The sequence below is a fragment of the Aspergillus welwitschiae genome (assembly GCF_003344945.1).
Source record: "Aspergillus welwitschiae strain CBS 139.54b unplaced genomic scaffold BDQ94scaffold_88, whole genome shotgun sequence".
In the NCBI taxonomy this organism is placed as follows: Eukaryota; Fungi; Ascomycota; class Eurotiomycetes; order Eurotiales; family Aspergillaceae; genus Aspergillus; species Aspergillus welwitschiae.
Window position 1 is genome coordinate 1,025 of NW_020798782.1, and position 19,236 is coordinate 20,260.

The 19,236-nt window shown below is 45.5% G+C and overlaps 5 protein-coding genes across 5 annotated transcripts; 2 read left to right on the plus strand and 3 right to left on the minus strand.

Annotated features, from left to right (window-relative positions):
• Positions 1–417: 417 nt before the first annotated feature.
• On the plus strand, positions 418–3,201 carry BDQ94DRAFT_186177 (transcription factor domain-containing protein). The gene is made up of 4 exons (XM_026775078.1): positions 418–748; positions 802–913; positions 973–1,661; positions 1,768–3,201. The coding sequence occupies exons 1-4, from the start codon at positions 519–521 to the stop codon at positions 3,038–3,040; spliced, it is 2,304 nt and encodes a 767-aa protein (XP_026619775.1). The 5' UTR covers positions 418–518; the 3' UTR covers positions 3,041–3,201.
• Positions 3,202–7,891: 4,690 nt separating this feature from the next.
• On the plus strand, positions 7,892–9,449 carry BDQ94DRAFT_164212 (pectin lyase fold/virulence factor; the record flags this gene model as incomplete). The annotated part of the gene is made up of 8 exons (XM_026769948.1): positions 7,892–7,929; positions 8,178–8,306; positions 8,401–8,557; positions 8,637–8,707; positions 8,803–8,806; positions 8,893–9,036; positions 9,088–9,182; positions 9,308–9,449. 8 exons carry the CDS (start codon positions 7,892–7,894, stop codon positions 9,447–9,449), a joined length of 780 nt encoding a protein of 259 aa, XP_026619776.1.
• A 1,308-nt stretch (positions 9,450–10,757) lies between these two features.
• Positions 10,758–11,969, minus strand: BDQ94DRAFT_164213 (SDR family oxidoreductase; the record flags this gene model as incomplete). The annotated part of the gene is made up of 5 exons (XM_026769949.1): positions 10,758–10,983; positions 11,038–11,122; positions 11,172–11,262; positions 11,313–11,424; positions 11,500–11,969. The coding sequence occupies 5 exons, from the start codon at positions 11,967–11,969 to the stop codon at positions 10,758–10,760; spliced, it is 984 nt and encodes a 327-aa protein (XP_026619777.1).
• Positions 11,970–14,216: 2,247 nt separating this feature from the next.
• BDQ94DRAFT_176161 (CFEM domain-containing protein) lies at positions 14,217–15,845 on the minus strand (the record flags this gene model as incomplete). The annotated part of the gene is made up of 8 exons (XM_026772628.1): positions 14,217–14,527; positions 14,579–14,646; positions 14,695–15,077; positions 15,127–15,197; positions 15,246–15,282; positions 15,333–15,517; positions 15,566–15,707; positions 15,759–15,845. The coding sequence occupies 8 exons, from the start codon at positions 15,843–15,845 to the stop codon at positions 14,217–14,219; spliced, it is 1,284 nt and encodes a 427-aa protein (XP_026619778.1).
• Positions 15,846–18,166: 2,321 nt separating this feature from the next.
• On the minus strand, positions 18,167–18,971 carry BDQ94DRAFT_176162 (uncharacterized protein; the record flags this gene model as incomplete). The annotated part of the gene is made up of 3 exons (XM_026772629.1): positions 18,167–18,254; positions 18,419–18,522; positions 18,633–18,971. The coding sequence occupies 3 exons, from the start codon at positions 18,969–18,971 to the stop codon at positions 18,167–18,169; spliced, it is 531 nt and encodes a 176-aa protein (XP_026619779.1).
• Positions 18,972–19,236: the final 265 nt, after the last annotated feature.

The following is a 19,236-nucleotide window of genomic DNA, read 5'->3' on the forward strand; positions in this document are numbered from 1 at the left end:
AGAGAATGAAGTAATTTTGTATGGTATTATAATTTGGACACCGTGGCCCGTTGCTTGTTGTGGAGGATTGCTTATATCGGGTGTTGCTTATATCCGTGTTTTACTGTATGTGACAGACCTGTAATAACGTCGGTTACAGTGCATGCATGCTCTTACCGCACCGCAACGTAGTGCCGGATCTTTCTGCCGTCCAATCATAGCAGGTTAGTCAAACCCCACCAGTGTAGCCCTCGACGAATGTTATACAGGCTATCATATTTAGCTGCAAGTGCGCGGGGCCGAAACCACCTTTTGCTTTCAAAAGACGTCATACATGTCGACTGACGCGCGGATCCTAATGTCCAAACAGAGTACTGTGATCTGTGATAAACGGCAAATGCCGCACAAACACCTCGAAAGCATTTTCCAAAGAAAAGAAAAACATTTACCCATGTCACTCAGTGGTGGTACATTTGCGCAGGCACGATCCCATTACGATTACCATCATCTGAGGCGTAGGCAGCTTCATCTTTGTTGATATGGCCTCGAATCCAGACTCAGAGTCCGTTTCTCCGAGTACTTCTACTTCTAAGATTGCCATCCCGAGATTATCGATTCGTGAAGTGGCCGATGTGCCACGCACTAGGAAGGCATGTAAGGAATGCAGAAAACGCAAGGCCAAATGCGACGGTCGCCAGCCATGCAGTCGATGCACGGCTTGTGGAATAGAGTGCGTCTACATTGATGGGAAAAGAGAGACCATGGAAAGGTGCGTTCGCATTCATGATGCGCTGAGAAATTACAGTGACTGACAAATTTCAGGAGACACCAAGATCTTGAAAGTCAGGTTCAGGTGTACGAGAAACTCCTGCGCCGGGTACAGTTTCGAGTCCCGCCCGAGGACGGGGACCTTATCGCTCGGACTCTTGCCCATGTATGCCACCTTCTGATTGACTGTTTATAAGCTTTGGCCACTATTAACATATTCTCAAGTACAGCGAGACATCTGACATGAAGGGCACCGTTACAGATCGTGGGCAGTCCCAAGCAATAGGGGATGGTGCCGTGTACGCAATAGAGTGTGTACAGGAGGACCTTCATAGTAGCAAAACTTTACAGCCCATTGGATTTATTGGCGGTCCTTCTGAGCTGTCCTGGATTCAGGATTTGAACCAGGAGGTCGAGAAATACACAATATCTTCGGAAGGAATCTCTCTGAAAGGAGTTCCAACTAATGACTCAGAAGTTTTGAGTAGGGTGAGTTACTTCCTGGATGATCAGGAGCTGGCCATGTATGGAAACATTGATCTTCAGATTCAGCCACCTCAAGGTGTTGCGGAGCGTCTGCTTTGCCTGTACTTTCAGACTGTGCATCTTTCGTTTCCCATTATCAGCAAACTGTCCTTTACGCAACAAGTGGGCAGATATTACGCCAATCCAAGTTTACGTCCGCCGAAGAAATGGCTCGCGATTTTGAATTTGGTTTTTGCTGCCGCTGCCAAGTTTGCGCATTTAGTACCTCAACATTTGATGCAATCCATGGATAGCCCGACGGAGTATTTCTCCCGGGCTCAGCAACTCGCTACCGCAGAAAATCCATTAACTGAACATCCCAATCTTCAACAGGTACAAATTGAAGGTCTCACTGCATTTCTGTGTATGGTGTTTGGCCATATTAATAGGTGCGAGAGCAGTTTTGCTTACCCTTTGCTCGCCTTTCCTTTCCTCTTCCCTTCTCAGTTTACCCTCTGTTCGTTCAAAAGCCCCCACGTTCTCACCAAATTGCAGGTCCTGGAGAGTGTCTGGTATCGCAATAAGGTCTTCCATTGCTATGGGAATAAACTTGCGGAATCAGAGTAAAGAGATATCCAATACTTCTAGAGAAATCCGATACCGTGTTTGGTGGTCACTCTATACACTGGAAAACACACTTTCAGTCATGACTGGCCGGCCTACTGGAACTTCAGATAGGTTCTGTACGACACCTTTGCCAATACCTTTCGAAGAAGAGCAGTTTCATCAAGATCCTGCTGCCAGACTCTTAGGAGATTCGGAATTTCGTGCTGAGTATATGCGGGACTTTACATTCTTCGGATGCACCCCTGCGAACCGGCCTCCAAATACCGAAAAAATTGGCGGCCGAAGGCCTGGCTCCAAACTTCAAGATATTGTCCCTAATACTTCTCGGTATTTTCTCTATTTTATCGAGCTGACCAAAATCATGCGTCAAGCAGTTGATTCCTTGTATAGTCCAGGATTCGCGAGACGTCCTTGGCTTACCATCTATGCGGCCATGATAGACCTGGTGCACGAAACAGACGAATGGGTTTCCGGTTTAGCGGAAGCCTTTAGCTTCAAGGATCATCAAGGATCAGGCCAATTTGACAGTTGGAGGTGGGGCCTTGCCGTCAGATTTCATAGTGTGAGGATTACAATATGTCGGCCCTCCCTTTGTCGGTCGGGAAGGCACAGACAAGGCACCGAGCCTTCCAAGGATCTTCAGGAAACTACAGATATATGTATTGATTCAGCTTGCCAGATTCTGGATCTCCTGCCTGATAAGCCTGATGGTATCTGGTTGGCCCAGGTGTCTCCATGGTGGTGTGTCCTACACTACCTCATGCAGTCAGCAACCATACTGCTGATAGAGCTGGGCTATCGCATCCGAACAGGTGCCGACCAGGCCGCTTTTATCGAATCACGCATTAAAAAAGCACTACACTGGCTTTCCGCTCTGGCGGCTGATGATCTCGCTGCTGAACGTGCTTTCAGAGTCTGCGATAGTCTTCATCGTCGGCTCCTTCTCCGCTCGATCACCGAACAGGACAGAGTTCCTAGGTTCTCTGCGGCGCTGTCAACGAAACTTATCCCTTCTGCGGATGTCCCAAGTTTAGTCTCCCAGGCTGAGCACAGTTCTACTCATGTTTCCGTTGTGCCGCACGGAACGGGGGAGTCGGCATTTATGGACTCAGAAATGAGGAACGAGACAATGTTTCATCCAGCGCTCCAGACACCGTACGACCAATTCATGCCGTACAATTTAGACAGGGCATGGAACTGATCATAGAAATCAGCCATCATCAAGTAGCACGCAGATCCTGAAGACTTTGGACAGTATAATAGTAAACTCAGGCTTACCAATACGTTTGCTCATAACTTACTGCTGTGGCTATTTTCGAGAATGATGGTGTTGTTAGTAGGATAATGGAATGGCATGACGCGGTCTTACCGTTGTGCCAACAAGGCAAACCTTCCCCTCGGCCCGTCTGAACGACCTGTGAGAGCCGATCAAATATGTCTTATTTGGTGCATCTAGACTAGAATATCGAACATGAGGAGGGAAAGAAGGAAGTATGGGGGAGCGCGTGTAAACAACAAAGGTAAGCGAACGAAGCGAAACAAACAAAGCAAACAGAACTACGTCATGTGATCCAGTCATGTGCCTAAGAACACCGCTCTGTGGTAAAATCCTGAAAGGAGGAAACTAGTGACTATTTACAATTATTTCTATCAATAAAAAGCCGACTAACAAACACACTGGCAGGAAGCTGTGAAGAAAGGCAGCTTTATCTGATAATATGTATCATTACTATGATTTCACCTCGGTGTAAAATTGCCCGGTATGTTGAATCGCATTGGTAAAGCAATTAAGTAAGTAATTATCGGATTGTTTCAAGGATTGGAAAGTTAGCAAAGTTTAGTGACTTCTGAATAAGCAGGGGTTTGAAACGGGTAAAACTAATTCTATAAGTAACAGGAAATGATGAACTGTACAGATGATTAATAAATTTAGATAATACTGTATTCATGATGTACTTGGCAAAGAGCCTGCTCTATACATCTCTTTTCGCTACTGAGACTGTGGCCAGAGTCAGCTCGGCTAGAAGGCGCAGTATTGCACAGTCATTTAGTCTCTATCAGAATACCAGCTCTTCTTCCACGCCTCTGCAAGTCGGCAATGGTAATTTTGTCTTTGGCGCTGATGTTACTGGGCTACAGATATTTTCTTCTTTTGCTATCCAAAGCACATGGGATTAGCATAATTTCAGCTAGCTAATAACTGCCAACCAGACCTCCCCTGCTGGTGAGACTACTATTTTGCATGAACAACCATATGTAATACTGACTGTGAATATGACTTCAGACTTACTGGTCTTGAATACTGGACGCATGGGCGACATGTGGAATATAATATATAAGATTTAGCAGAAGGAGAGATTTCTAATTAGTCGGTCATGAATCTGCAAAGACTCAATCTCGCCAACATCGGTCTTTATTTTTATGGGGACGATATTTCTGAAGACGCTCTTCTTAATAAGTTGCAAGATCTGGATCTCTGGACCGAAGAAGTCTTATCAGAATTCATGTATGATAGGTTTCCGGTATCTGTACAGCTTATATCTCATCCTGAAGACCCTTTTCTTGGAATCCAAATTAACTCGACTCTATTGAAGACAGGGAAGTTGGGAATCTTTTTAGACTTTCTCTACGTTGATCTTAGCAAATTTGATGCACCATATGTTGGGGTGTGGAATGTGACAATGAACAATACTGTCAAGAGTTACTTATCCCATAATACCGTCATATTCAACTATACCATTAATAGTAACGTCAATCAAATTGCAGCTAGGTGGAGTACAAACGCTTCTACCCCTGGTCCCTTGGCTGGTTTGAATAAATTTATTCTCAACCACTCTGGCTCTGATCTTCTACAGCTAGTGGTGGTTTTCCCTGATACATATTCCACCTCGGCAAAAGAGCTGTCCGATGGGTTTCCATCATATAGCGAGCTTTCTACTAATCTAAAGACTGGTGGTCAACCTACTGGACAGCCGGTGCTTTTATTGATCTCTCCGCAACCAAAAATGCAAGCGCACAGGAACTCCAGTGCTGCATTATTCTTTTCCAATATCTAGTTGCTGTGAATAAAGCATCAAACAATCCCCTACAAAGTATAGTTTGTACTTTTAGATATCGCGCTCCTGCAGGCTGAAGCTTGCCATTATGGTATGCTGTCACACAATCTGGTACGCAATGATAATCTTACAGTGTTTCCGGACCATACCGCTAATGGCATTATTATTAGGACTCGTGAATAACGAGTGATATCGTAAATTCCATATAAGTCTTATTTATAACGGTTACAGATTATTTACTCTGCTTTCTCCTTATTCTTGATACATTATGAACCTAACTTATGGCTTCACCAGCTCGAGATAACTTTGTGGCATTGCTTGCACTTTGCTCGCTGGGGTCAGTATGATCTTCTTTCTTGAACTATCTCTAACACATATCATCGCTTTCTTCAGTCTAGCGTTGATCGGTCTGCTCAACAAGAATATAAAGAAGCACGCTGGGGAAAAATGACAGAACAAGCAGACGAAGTGCTCCAGATGATATTAACACTCTTCTGATCTGGCAGTAATCTCATGTTATATATTTAGCCGAATACTTTTAACGTGCTTTTCCTGAAGAAGGTACCTTGCAAGAGTGGAACAAGGTTATAACTGCTATCACTGACTTTATGGTATTATACGCCTGGTGGAACGCTTCAACTGAAGTCTATGATTTAGATCCCTCTTTATCCCATGTCATTGAGAACATGAATCTTATTGTCATGATTAATCCGGCGTTTGAATTAGCATACTGGCGCTTTGGGTTAGATATCGCCGTTCGGTGGAAAGAGTGACAGTCACTATCTGTTCCTGGAATTTGAATGACCCTTCGAGATAACCTTGCACCGCTCCCGGTCGTAGATGATGTGTATGCAGTTTATGAAGGAATCCCCAACATGTGGGAAAACGGAACTACTACCGTGCAAGACCATCCTGCTATAGCTGGTATTTATGGACTCTTTCCACCCCCCTCTGCCAGCACTCCTCTCTCTGTGAATATGACTGTGAATAGACATATTTCAAAGCTTATTAGAGAGCTTTGGCATTTTGAGGACTTGTATGGATGGAATTTTTCCATGTTGGCAATGAATAGCCTGTGCTTGGGTGACATGGACCAGGCTGTTACATATCTGCTGGATTTATATTACCAATTGGACGACGCAGGGTACCCGGAAGGTGGCAGCTGTGTGCCTATGCCATATATGCCCGACGCATGTAGCCTGTTACTTGCAACTGCAATGATGGCAGGAGGGTGGGATGGAAAGGAGGGTCCCCATTTTCCGAAAGACTGGAATATGGAAGTCGAAGGTTTTTTACCAAGCTTATAGATTGAAAGAGTCAATAATTATAGCTCCGTTAGCCAAATGGCAACTTTGCCAGATGATTAATGGCTTTATAGTTGATGTTCATAATATTTATCTTTTAATGGCAGTCTTTTAGCAGTTTATAGCAAAACGGCCTACGCATTGACACCTATTCCTGTTCATGATATTGCGGCTTTTTATTTTCTAATTGTGTCAACTCTAAGGATAGATATACACAGCAGTATTACAGCGCATATTAAGTGCTAGAGTGTCTGCATGGGAGGAATTCCTTTTCCTTTTCCTTATGATACCACTTTTACTAACCACTTTCTTGTGATCCTAAAATGACCCGCTGGTATTTCTATTCATCGATGTCTATTCTTTATATTCATTGCAATGTAACAGTATTGGTAGATGGAGGAGAAAAGTGGACTTGCATCCTTGTAAATAATCTGTAGCTGCAGTAAATTACCATCCCTCTTTTTAGAGCTTAATCCGATTTCACCGACTACGCGTAAACCAAGAAACCGGAAGCCTGAATATGTTTGATTGGTGATCTTAATTTATAATTGCCCGCTGCAAGTAAAGTTAAAATTATAAACAGATTAGAAGTCTCGCCTGCGGATAAACTGTAGAACACTAACTTTGAAGAGAAATGGTATGCTGCCGAGTCATGTGGGAGTAGGATCTGCCTCTGGGCTTGAGCAGCGCCGACAGGGCATGTGAGGATGGTAAAAGGCGGGTGGTTGAAAAGTGGATGTGTTTGCGGTACCGCCACTAGCAGTAATAAATCCTAATTAGTCATGCCGTGAATCCTTTCGTGATGAGGGCGGGTTAAGGTTCAGTACTGGTCTATAATATGACCCTGTACTATATACCAACACGACCTGACTCAGTACATTGAATTCTTAGTGATCGAAGATAAGTACAAGGTGCGGGATTGACTCACTCTTGACTTGTATGGCTCGTAACGAGGGCGAAAGCTTCGAACACGAATCATTACTGAGGAAACGTGCTCCGAGCTGAATCAAAAGCTGATTGGCTTATTGGCATACAGATGGTTGTGGATTGTATATTAATGAGGTTAGTGAGCCAAACCTGACAAGACAGTTGTCGTTAGCGTTGGCGTCTGGTGGGAGTTTATTATACAGGCAAGATTCAAACATAGTATAAAAGGCTTCTTCGTGTGGTAATCTCCTGCCGATCTTGTTTAAATGTGTGTTTACATGCAATCTAGTGGGAACCATTAAATATTGCTACAGAAGTGAGTACTAGTCTCTGAAACCGGAAAAAACCATAGGATAATTCGAGATTATCCAAATCTACCGCGTTGACCAAAGACTATTGTTAGTATTTTTAAAATTATTTTTTGATACTCCCCCGGATATCGTACTTTTTGCAATTAGGATCATACCGACAGAATCTACAGAACTGCCGATACTCTGGCAAATATTAACGGACTGGGTCCATTTGTTGATGACTTGTCTCGAATGCTACTTGCTATTCCTTAATTTTATCAGGGTTGTACTGTTGACGAGCTCGTAAATAAAATATGCCTAGATTACGCACTATTAATTGATGTGGACGAGGCTGGAAGCCTTCATCTATTTATAACACTGGCTTAAATGAAAGGGGGGCTTGCATGAGCTTCGTTGCTCAGAAAGACCATGGACGGTCTACTAAAATTCCTGCTATATTCTCTATAAATTGATTATGGAATATCGAGGCTATATCTATCAACAGCCTCATCAGTAGCCGGAAGCTGCAGCTGCACGGATTTGGCATCATGAGTGTTTTCCTCAGAAACTGTTTCTGACCTTCGTACTGTGCGGGATTATCTGTCTTATATACTTATATATTAAGCGAGCCGATACCTCCCGAACAAGCCCTCCTACTGGGTGCCTTGTCGTCGAACAAGGTGAACACTTACTTTAAATCTAATCAGCAAAGTTGCTGACCATCATCCTACAGACACCACAACAGACAGATAATATTCCAGTATTGGGTCGGCCGTATTTTCATTATCTGATACCGCCAGTGCTTGTATCTTCATCTACAGTGGAATGTATTATAAGAATATTACCGTCGAATTTGAAGGCCCGCTGATCTTATATAAATATACTGAAGAGTAATGCTCTCCTCCCCTTTTCCATGATCATGTGTGCACTTCCCCTTTTCGTCCACAGCGAGAGGAACAACTAACCATCTTCCATCTTCCCCAGTGTCATGATATATAAATATAACACAGTGACCATCGCCTTTAACATAACCTCCCCGGTCGCCGGCACTCTGGACCTCAGCAGTGTGGTGAATGTCCGCAGTGGAAACCCCAGCATGTATAACATCGATATCAAGAATACTATTGGTGAGGGTGCCCAGGTACATATACACCTGTGATACTTAACTATTCAGGTATTTCCTATACTAGAAGCACTATATCTAAAAAAGAATTGCGTAGGCTGTAGCCTTGACGGTGGACGGAGACAGACAGTCTTATTATGGCTGTGGGTTTTATGGTTATCAGAATATGTGAGTCCAGCCTGGTTAGGCACGCCTCTCACACAGATGATACATGATTATTAATCCACGGAAATGTACGAATAGTATATACGCCAAGACGGGAGATTAGTACTACTCTCACTGCTACTTCAAAGATGAGATACTCGTAACCCTACGATTCTTACTCATTAACAGGATTCTAACTTTTCAATTAGTCAAGGACGGTGGACTACATATTTGGCAAGGCTGCAGCCTGGTTCGAGCAATGCCGGATCATATCTAACGGCGGCGGAGCTATCACCGCAAATAACAGAGCAACTGACACAGACACAAGCTGGTATATTTTCAATAACTCTACGGTACGTCTATCAGTTTCGAAGACAGGACGATGAAGCAGACCGGGGGTGGAGTCTAATATTGTTTGCAGAGATACAGCAGTAATGGGATACAACCTCACTGGGAACGTCTATCTCGGTCAACCTTGGGATATTAAGACCCGAGTGATGTACCAGTACAGAGATCTTTCTGGTATTATCAACGCCGAGGGATGGACCACGATTGCGAGCAACGCTACACCATAAGCCCTTACCTCCACCCTAGTTTCCAGCTTATAACTTACCAATATCGCAGAATCTTCGAAGAGTATGAAAACTCAGAAGCAGTATCCTCGACAGTAGATCATCTCTATAAAACAGTTGCCACCGCAGCGGTCACCAAGGGTCAGCTCTGGCCAAGCGGATCGCACTGGATAAACAGCGCCTATTTAGCTTGAACCAGAAACACACGGGTAATTTGACTTGGGTAGACTTAGGTCGCAGTCAAGCATTGGCAAATGCCGTTCAGTAAATACTGTTATGATCCTCCCTCGTATAATAACTATCTTGGCAAAGGCTGCCTCATCATTGCATCTCTAAAATATAACTACGGACCCCCCTGGATGTACGAGATAGCCCTAAATAAGAAACTCTAAACCACTGCTAACTTCTTTTCATCCGGGAGTCCGGCGAGAACGTGGTTAGCCATATAGCCAAAGGCAAGGTAATCATATCGGGGGTTTAGCAATAAAGTATTAAACTACCGACGGAGTGGAAGTCGGACGCTAGCAACCATGTCAGACTGGCCGCTAATTAGTCCCTTCAATTCCAGAAATTCCTCGCGGCCACTAGATCATCTGTTCAGAGATCTAGGCCTGTTCCAAGGTCGGAAGCTGTGTTCATATAGTAATTGGCGTTGAGCTGAGCGATGATTATAACAATCCCACCTGCCTTTCCAGCCGCATATCGCCTTATGAAGAATGTCAATAATCTGCTTATTGACTGGCCACGTCCTACAATCCGTCAGTGTCAGCACTAGGCATACCTTTGCCTGAACATGACTGTGTGAGCCCACTAAAGAAGCGCACCGACGACCGTCGCATTCTCCAGGCTCGGGTCGATGATCAGCCGTACTGATATGAACATAAAATCTGAAAAAGGCCCACGCATCCCGTTTGCGCCCATGAGGGCTCTGCTGATAGCTGCAGCTACTCCCTGGCCATAGTGCATTGCCACGTTCAGTCCGAAGGGCTCAGAATCGGGCCTCGCAGGCAGCGACAGCAGGCGCTCCAGCGTATGCCCTGGGCTATATGAGCTCGGTCTGCCAGTGAAAAATATTGCTTAGCGTTGTCTCCAACTATCATTCTGACGGGGATTAGCTGAGAACTGAGTAAGAGAATTGAAGGGGGCTTCAGGCAGCAACACCGAGCAGCCCCACTCCGCAGCCATAGATGATGCAGCTGTCTAGTCAAACTTGCTGTAATGGCTGTTTGGGAACGGTTGTGCGACGAGACATACTTTGTGTATAGATAGGTGTCTGGGAAGAGGAGTACACTAAGACAGAAGTCTGAGACAGAACTTTTGTCCAATTACATGCAGCGTATGGGTTTTATAATTCAGCGGATGTCGTGGCGACGACGTACGTACAAGGTCAATCATAACATTCACAGATATCCCAACTACATTTAGGAAAGAAAGAAGAAAAGAAAATAGAAACAAATCTTTAGTGAGAAATGAATCCCCCCAACCGCATACAGGCCGACTGATCACCGTTTCCGCTTTTTATGACTATGCTTTGGGTGAAAATCCTGCCCATACACCTTGAAGAAATCTGGCGGCTCCTGGGGGTGTCCGCCAGTAATGTCGTGAAAGGCAGTGGTAGAGATATAGTTCGTCTTACCTTCACGCACTAGAGAGTAATACTCTAGTAAATATTGTATCTCGGACTCGTCACTTTCAGCCTGAGCATGCAGGACCTTTTTGGCTTCCGCCCTATATATTATACCGCTCAGCATAGTATCTCCCACAGAGAAAAGGGTCACATACTCAGAGATATCTTCGAATTGGAGGTCCTCTCCTATTGACTTACTAGCAGCTGTGGCAAGCTCACCACCGGTAGCAAGCATCGGTCCTATATAATATAAGTATATAGCCTTTTATTTTGTAGGGTTCTGACTCACCAGTCAGAACTATAAGCTGCCCTCTGTGTTTATCGCTAAATCCATGTTTTCCTTCACCTGTTAGAACATGAGCGACAACTTGTGCAACATCCTGTATAAAATTCAGTGTCAGTTTTATACACGGCTGGAGAGGTAGCTTACACCAAGAGCGATCGGCGCAAACTTGTGGTTAGTGCCGATGGGAAGGGGAAGTAAGCCCTCTTCCTGCGCCTGCTTGGAGTAGAGGAGGAGGTTCTCCGCGTAAAAGCCGGGCCTAGCAAGATTAGATGATTCCAATTGCACCCCCACGTGAAGAATGGGTATTAAATGATCGTGAAAGAAGACTTACCGCACAATAACGGGAGAATGACCTGTCGAGGTCGACGGGTCCCCCTTTGAGGACATGAACATAGCTTCCAAGTCTATAAACTCACGTAGACGGGGTTGCCTATCTCGCTCTGCTAGATCGCAGCCAGCCGAGCTAAGAAAGCAAACATTCGGAATATTAGCTTTCTTAGCTGCTTCAATTAACTCAACCGTGATATTAAATTTATCTTGATGTGCCGGTGGAATTAAGCACATCGTATCTGCTCCTATACTCTTTAGAGTAGAAACAGTATCCCTAAGCCGGCCAGGCTTGTGCGAAACAATCTTCGCACCAAGCTTGGTGAGCTCTTTGCAAGAATCGGCATTAGGATGGAGGGACAGGCATGTAACAGAGCCGAGCTTATTGGCGAAGTTAGGGTCTGTTAGACACAGTTCGGCGATTAGAAAGCCGGTGTGGCCGTCCGCCGAGGTAATGCAAAGTGAACGAGACATTTTCAATTCAATCAGTGTTGCTGAGATGCTTTGGCACGTCCGGGCTGGAATTGGGGTACTATATATTAAGCACGTGGTGGCCGGCGATAATGACATCGGACTACTTACTGTCAGCTGGTGAAGTAACACACCCGTCATTGCGGTGACGTCCAATTGTAGCAATTCGCGAATACGATATTTTGTCTTTTAAAGCTATTAGAAACAACCGGCAAGGAGCTTGGCGGAGGACCTTAAGCCTAGAATTAGACATGAGCTAGGTATGACGGGTGCGGCTTGCGTACGGTCTCCCCGACCGCATGCGGCGTCCTGTCATTTCTACGTACTTGTGGCAACCGACGTTTCTCGACATGTGCGGTTCCTTGATCTTTCATAAACCTCGGATCGATGAAACTGGGCGTCTACCTAACTAGTTGTGGGTATCTCTTGAGTCAGCATTGTTGCGGGAAATATGTCTCGTCCCCATAAAACTAGAAGCAGTAACCTTATCATATTTACAGTGCAGTGTGGGTGTTGACTATATTGCCTATAATTAGTAATTAGTCTCTAAGGATATCTAGGCTAGTTGAAAATAGCTAGAGAGCAGCGAGCCGAGCCGAACATCGTTTCCAGCAATAATATCCCTGACAGTTTCTATTCATCCATAGTAGGTCGCCTTGTAACCGGACCATGAACTCTTGTGCACATCATCTTCCTCCTGCCTGCATACCAGCTGAAGATAAATGTGTGTATCTGGTGCAAGTTTGAACACTGAAAAGTCATACTGATACCAAGATTATGTCGCAGTACAGCAACGGTCAGACTCTTCGGTACAAACCTGTCGGAGGTAAGCAGACTTACCTTGCAAGGTAACATTGGTTCTTGCCCCAAGCCTTGATAATATCGATGATCAATACCTATTCCTACCAGATTCGCGCACCTTTGAGAGCTTTGGGACTAATAGATCGGTCCTGACAGAGCCTGGAAGCCACGCCGATCGCCACATCGATGCTAGTGAGGATCAACCGCACCACCAGGTTGGCAATTAAAGCACAGACCGAGTGACCACGACTTACCAGTGGAATATTCTGGGTTCAGCATGATTTGCTCATATTCTCATGTATCCCGAGTTGAAGATAGACATAGTTGGCATGCTGTTTGGTACCACCGATTTCCATTCCTACTAATTATACCAGAAGGTGTATATACGAGGTATATAGTTTGAGACGAGGCAATCTATCGGCCAAGCAAACACTGTTGTTACTGGTTTGAAGCTTGACAAATGGACTTTTCAGAGTTATGTCTACATAGCCTCCTACAGAAGAAGACTAATCAGAAACTAAGGCTAAAGAGAGCACCGAATCACTTCGTACTTGGTCTGATTCATTAGGTCTTTCATACTTGTCATACGGATTGGTTTTGATTTGATACATGAAAATTGGGCCAAACCAAAAGAAGATTGTAACTCTCAACGCATAAGTAAACCTGAGTCGATAGGCTTCGAGCGCTGTATCGTCTAAGCCCCTGAATTACTGCCGATATCCGCGTTGCTCACTGTCAGGACTCTATTCCCAAACGGTATTGCGAACAAAAAGATTGCAGCCACCGAGGGGAAAAGACATAGCGCATTTTCCACAACCTTATTGATGCTTGTTCCCAATACCCGATAGCCCAGGATAATCCTCTGCTCATTTTAATTTAATGATAGTGTATTGAATAGTTATTTCTGTCTCGGCCCTTTTAAAACGTCTGTAAACAGATATAGACATATTCTATGATACTTTGTTTCATATAGCATAGTAGTCGTAGACGTACTGATTTCAGATAGGGGCTACCTTTGTCACTTCTGTTGGATAAGTAGTACTTCCGGCCCAATCCCTCACATGGTCCGCAGGCCTTCTTTTCTGACAAGTAGATCCTATCACACGAAAATAATCAAGGAGTGAAACTGGTGACATCTATATCTGGACGTCGTGTGTGCAAGTAAACTGGCATTTTGGAAGTCTCCCCCTTTTCTTTTTCCTTTGTCTACTTTTGGCTTTCTTCATTCTTGTTCCTGACTGATGGAATAGTTTTAGTATCTATCCTGATGGCATAAATTATTCATCATGGAGGATTTCTCCTCTGTTGTCATAAGAATCTATATTGGATTATTTATATTCAATGCAATGCAGACCCAAACAAAAGAAAGAAGAAGGGAGGTGGTAAGAAGAAAGGTGGAGCGAAAAGAAACCACAGACACGGCAATAATTTCGGCTAGAACCAACTCGCTTATGGATGAGCCTGTGGGTCCATTTCCACTAGTTGCACGAAACTGCTTCTTTGAGGTTTCTTTTTACCCCCATAGTCGACGGAGTACGAGACTGTTTTATTAATATGGCTCTTGCTCAACGGTTGCTGGGACCCGAACACAGCCCCTCCGCTAGGCGTGTTCCGTTTGCCATAGGACGAATGGTCGCTGGTATTCCCCAGGACTTTCGGGAAGAGATGCACGAGCATGGCACGAAACGTGGGCAGACAGGCGCACATGACCGCGATTTGGGTCTCCAGGACCGACCAATGAACGATGGGTTGTAGTTGTTCTGTGATTCTGGGTTAGTAGGTATTCGTCAGGGGCGGGGAGCCAGACGAACCAGTGAGGTTGGTGTTCCAACGGTTGTACCAGAAAACAACCACACGAATGATTGCAACTGCAGTCAATCTGGGAAGGGTTAGCGGAGGTGGCGACAGCAGAGAAGACGATATGTACACTAGACCCATGGCGAACATGACACTGACTCCAACCTTTTTGCGAGCAGACAAGTTGAGCTTGGTCACTTCGTAAACCGGCATGAGCACCATGATAATATCGACAGCGATGTTGACGAAAGCATTGGCGAAAGTGACAGCAATGAAGTCGACGCATCTCCCGGTTTCGAGCCCTTCCCACTGCGTCCAGGCCAAGTGGACGGGAATACATCGAAAGGAATCGGTAAGGACCCACGTAATTCCAATAGCAGCATTTAAACCGATGACTGCATATGTGGTATAGCGGAATAAAGTTGACTGAAAGATCCTCAACAAGAACAGACACACTGAAATTTTGGCAAGGGAAACCTGTGTTTTATACATCACAACGAACCCCTGAAAGCACTGGAAAACAATTAGAATGTAACCGTGTCATTGACGACTGCACACGCACTTTGAATATCAATGTGATGTTGTCCATTGGGTCAATATCCCACATGTTTTCGCCAAAACCCAATTCAATCACTGAAGGATGGTTAGACGGTCTCCCAGTCTTTATACAACCAAACTTACTCTTGACATTGACGGCAAAGATGCCCACTGCAAGGGCCTATGTTCAGTGTTAGTAAGTATTTGGGGCATGTATAACGTTATACATACCCACGCTATAGCAATTGTAACATCATCTGCGCCCCAACCACCCCCAAGACCCATGATTTTCGCAAGGACTCGGTTAAAGAAGAGAATCGTCGAAATGGCTAGCGGAACAATGGTAGCGGCCTCCACGGCGGGGCGTCCTTTATGAACGGGAATTCCGCATTGTCGGCTATTTAATCGTTTGGTGACTGCAAGTTGTTAGATGGCAGCAGATCGAAGCTTGCGATGAGACATACGGAGCTGTTCTCTGCCTGTACACTTTGCAGTAACGCACGTCGTCATGTCATCCTGAAATCCATCATCGTTACACAGGCATGTTGTATCGGTGGTTGCGCATGAGGTTGAGTTGGCCGCTAGAACTTGCGTCTGACAAGTTACCTATTGTAAGGGTCAGCGAGGGTATGACGGTCCGATGGCATCCGAGCATACCGCGCATTGAGGTAGAGTGGAATTCGCCGCTGAGGCCCCAGCGGCCAGAGACACTGAGATCCCAATCAGTATCTGTTGCAGGCGCATAATGGCCAAGAGGCCCCTCCAAGTACAGAGATCGCAGGGTCCAAGAGGAGGTTAGGGAAGAGTCACCACGATAGCGGAGTGGAGGGAACTGCCATCTTATATGGAGTCTAGACCACGGGACGCAGTTGGAGAGCTTTAATGCCGTGATCCACAGGACAAGAGCAATGATCCTCACTGCACTTACCCCAAACAGCCTTATGGCCCGTTCTTCAAGAGCTAAAGTTGGCTAAACAAGTAGATCCTTATCTAGTATCCCATTCAACCCGGGAGAGGCCCTTTCTAGGGGTTTAGGTTTGGGGCATTATTAGGTATTCGGGGTACGGACCGGTATTGGGCTGCTACAGTAGCTCACTCTGAGAAGGTTCCAAGCTCCATGATTCGCGAGTACAACCCGACGGGGATCTTGTCCGATTTCCCGAAACACTAGATCGGCAGTCTTGCGTGGGTGGTGTTTTTAGGTGTAGTGCGACTGCCGGTCCAGGGGTTCTGAAGTGGGTCCCATTTACAGAGAGTCTCGTGTTGGTTGCTAAAAACGATGGTGTTGCTGGATCTCGGCATAGACGATCGTTCGAGATAATTTTGGTTCCCGAGCGGGAAGCAATTTAATTCATATTCATAGAGGGTATAAGAAGGAATGGATAACTGTATAAAGTACTGAATAAGCTCATAACATACGAAATGGTTAAGTTTAACATTAGTCTCAATTTAATTCACGTCAAAACTGACCTTTTTTTGTGTTTGACATTTCTCTTGTTGGCCTCCACTGTCCACACCTTCAACCGCCACTCTATTTTTCGTCTTGTCCCCACCTCTCTGGTCTAATCCAGGCATATACCGCTGAAAGGTATTTAGGCAGATTGCTCATAATTGCCTGGATTATTGCTCCCATTGAACAACTCTAATTTGTAGGTGATTGGGGGACTATTCATAACATCCTATAGCCTCACCAGTTTTTATTCAGGCAGGCAAGATCCGCTCCGTGGGCGGCTGTCTCCCTGCTTGCCAGGCGGGTGGGTGCCGTGGTGGCTTGTAGCCATTTCCGCCAGCGCCTCGTTTAGGAGGCGGGAGATACCGACCAACGACCACTATTACCAGTTCGGCTATTTATCTTCGTTTCCCCACTATTTTCCTTCTTTGCTCGCCGGACTTCCAATTTTCGCCATTTTCTTTTCCTGTCGCCAAGAGCTCGCCTGTCACGTCTCCTATAGAGGACAAGGGGTGGATCATCAAAATTAGACTTTGTACACGGCATTTAGTGTATTTACCAATGTCTTCTGAACCCCTAAACATAGACTGGGCCTTTCTCTATTTCCTCGATTGATTCATCTCCAAGCGCGAGGCTTGGAACTATAGAAAGGAATCAAAAAAGGAAAAGAAAGAAAAAAAGAAAGAAAAAAGAAAAAAGATTACCGAGCAATAGTTTCGATCAGCCCTCCGTAATCGGTCAGAACCCCTGACACCGCACATGCTAGTCCCGGACTGCCATGTGGTGCACGAACCTTTGGGTACAAGCATCATTGGTTCAGACGGAAGAGGAAAAGAAGATTAAGGCAAGGGGGAAGGATTCACAATACAAGAACAGCACTTTTATTTTCCTCTAACTCCGTGATCCGTACGTCTCTATTTCCTGTCAGTGCTTTGACCGCTGGGCTACAGCCTGTCAGAGGGTAGCCACGGTTTTCTAAAATGCCCCGCCTCTGGACAGTGGGGTCTTCCAAAGTGGAAACTATGCTTTTGAAATTACTGCTTATTTGTTGGTTTGATTGTTTTTATTACCTCATGTTTTCGTCTGGCAGCCTTTAGTCTACCTTGCCGCGTGATTCTGAGTCTTGTGGTCGAAAAACTTTGCATTTCACCACGTAACTTCATATCGTCTTTTCCGACATGCGTCTGGAATATACTTAACGTTCGCTAAGCTTCTTACACAATAACTTTAACCCTGCCTGCAGGATCGGGATTTTAAGTAAGTCGAATTCGGTCGGGGATTATGTTGGCCAAATCCCTGATATTAATACTTGATGGAGCTCGCACGTGGAATCAATTAACCCCTATCGATGCGGAACTCTGTCAGCGGCCAGTGGGCTGTGTAGCGATCAACAGTCAAATCTGTGTGCAGGAGCCCCTCCCCACTTAGATAACCTAAGGCAAGTAGAAACAACAGCTTATTCTGAATGAGCAAGCTCAAAGCTCTATCTCAATTGGCTTTTGTCTTGAGCCAGCGCCTCCAATCTTGGAGTGAGACATGGTCTGCCGCAGCTTTCGATGACTAAGTAGCCATTCTTGCTCGGGTAACTTGCGATTAGTAAGTATGCCATTCGAGCTTATCGAGGCACGCATTCGGTTCGCTTGTCGATGTTATCCAGCGCACGTGGGATGAAATGCAGAGAAGATGTTTTCTGCCGTCGCAGCCTGGTAGAATGTTAGCCTGCAAATTTGCGCTTTTTACAGCATATTTCATAGTAATTAATCTTAAATTGCTGCTTGACGTCGAATGACAGTAAGGTTAACCTCTTCATCCCTCTAACCCGAGCACCCAGCAGACCTCGGCCCGAATCACCTCTGGTGTCACATACTGTAGATTGTGCGTTTGGGCCTTGCCTTCCACATAGATGAATCGGCTCTGCATAGACAATCCTTCATCAGCTTGCATCATGTCCTTCAAACGTACAGCCAACCTCTGTCTCGCCTCCTCAGTACCGGGGAGCAGTGGCGTTCTACTTCGGGCGGAGTCCACTAAAACCATGCCAACAACCCCCTGACGAGCACCCCTCCATAAGAATGGCTGACCAGAACGTATGGCGGTTCAATTTCAGCAGCCTCCAGCATAGTCGCCAATTCTAAGTTGCGATTCTTGGCACTGTATTGTTTGTTTGGGGAGGGCTCGCTGCGTCCATCCTCGGCTCGGTCATAGCTGTAGACGCGGGCCCGCTGAGCGATCAGCCGGCTGACAGCGACCCATTCGCTGAGGCCACTGCAGAGCCGAGTTTCAATGATCACAGCGGGCTGCAGGCGGCCCCTAATGATCAATCGTTGGGGCCCATCGGCAGCAAGGTAGACACAGTGGGTGCCGAGGGAGACGATGCCAGCTTGTTTGCCTGATTGCCAGCAAGATAAGGATATAGACATTTCGATAGGCTGCCAGAGAGTGCAGGTTCGAGGTTACTGAATCACGAAATGGGAGTCCCGAGACAGCTGCGGGGTATTTATCTGGAGGCTCGGTGGGCCTCTTATCTTTCTTATTGCTCTTATCTTTCTCTGTGGTATGGCCTGCCAGTAGTTTATGGATTCTATTCGCGAGTCTCCCTTTTTGCATTACTGTATCTGCTTGGGCAGCTAAATCGCACTAAAAACTACTATAGCTGTCTCTGGCACCATTAAGCTTACAAGACTT

Coding starts and splice junctions, on each gene's coding strand:
- BDQ94DRAFT_186177 (XM_026775078.1), top strand. CDS start 519: ATGGCCTCGAATCCAGACTCAGAGTCCGTTTCTCCGAGTACTTCTACT. Junction 749..801: donor AAAAGAGAGACCATGGAAAG/GTGCGTTCGCAT, acceptor GACAAATTTCAG/GAGACACCAAGATCTTGAAA. Junction 914..972: donor TCGCTCGGACTCTTGCCCAT/GTATGCCACCTT, acceptor CATATTCTCAAG/TACAGCGAGACATCTGACAT.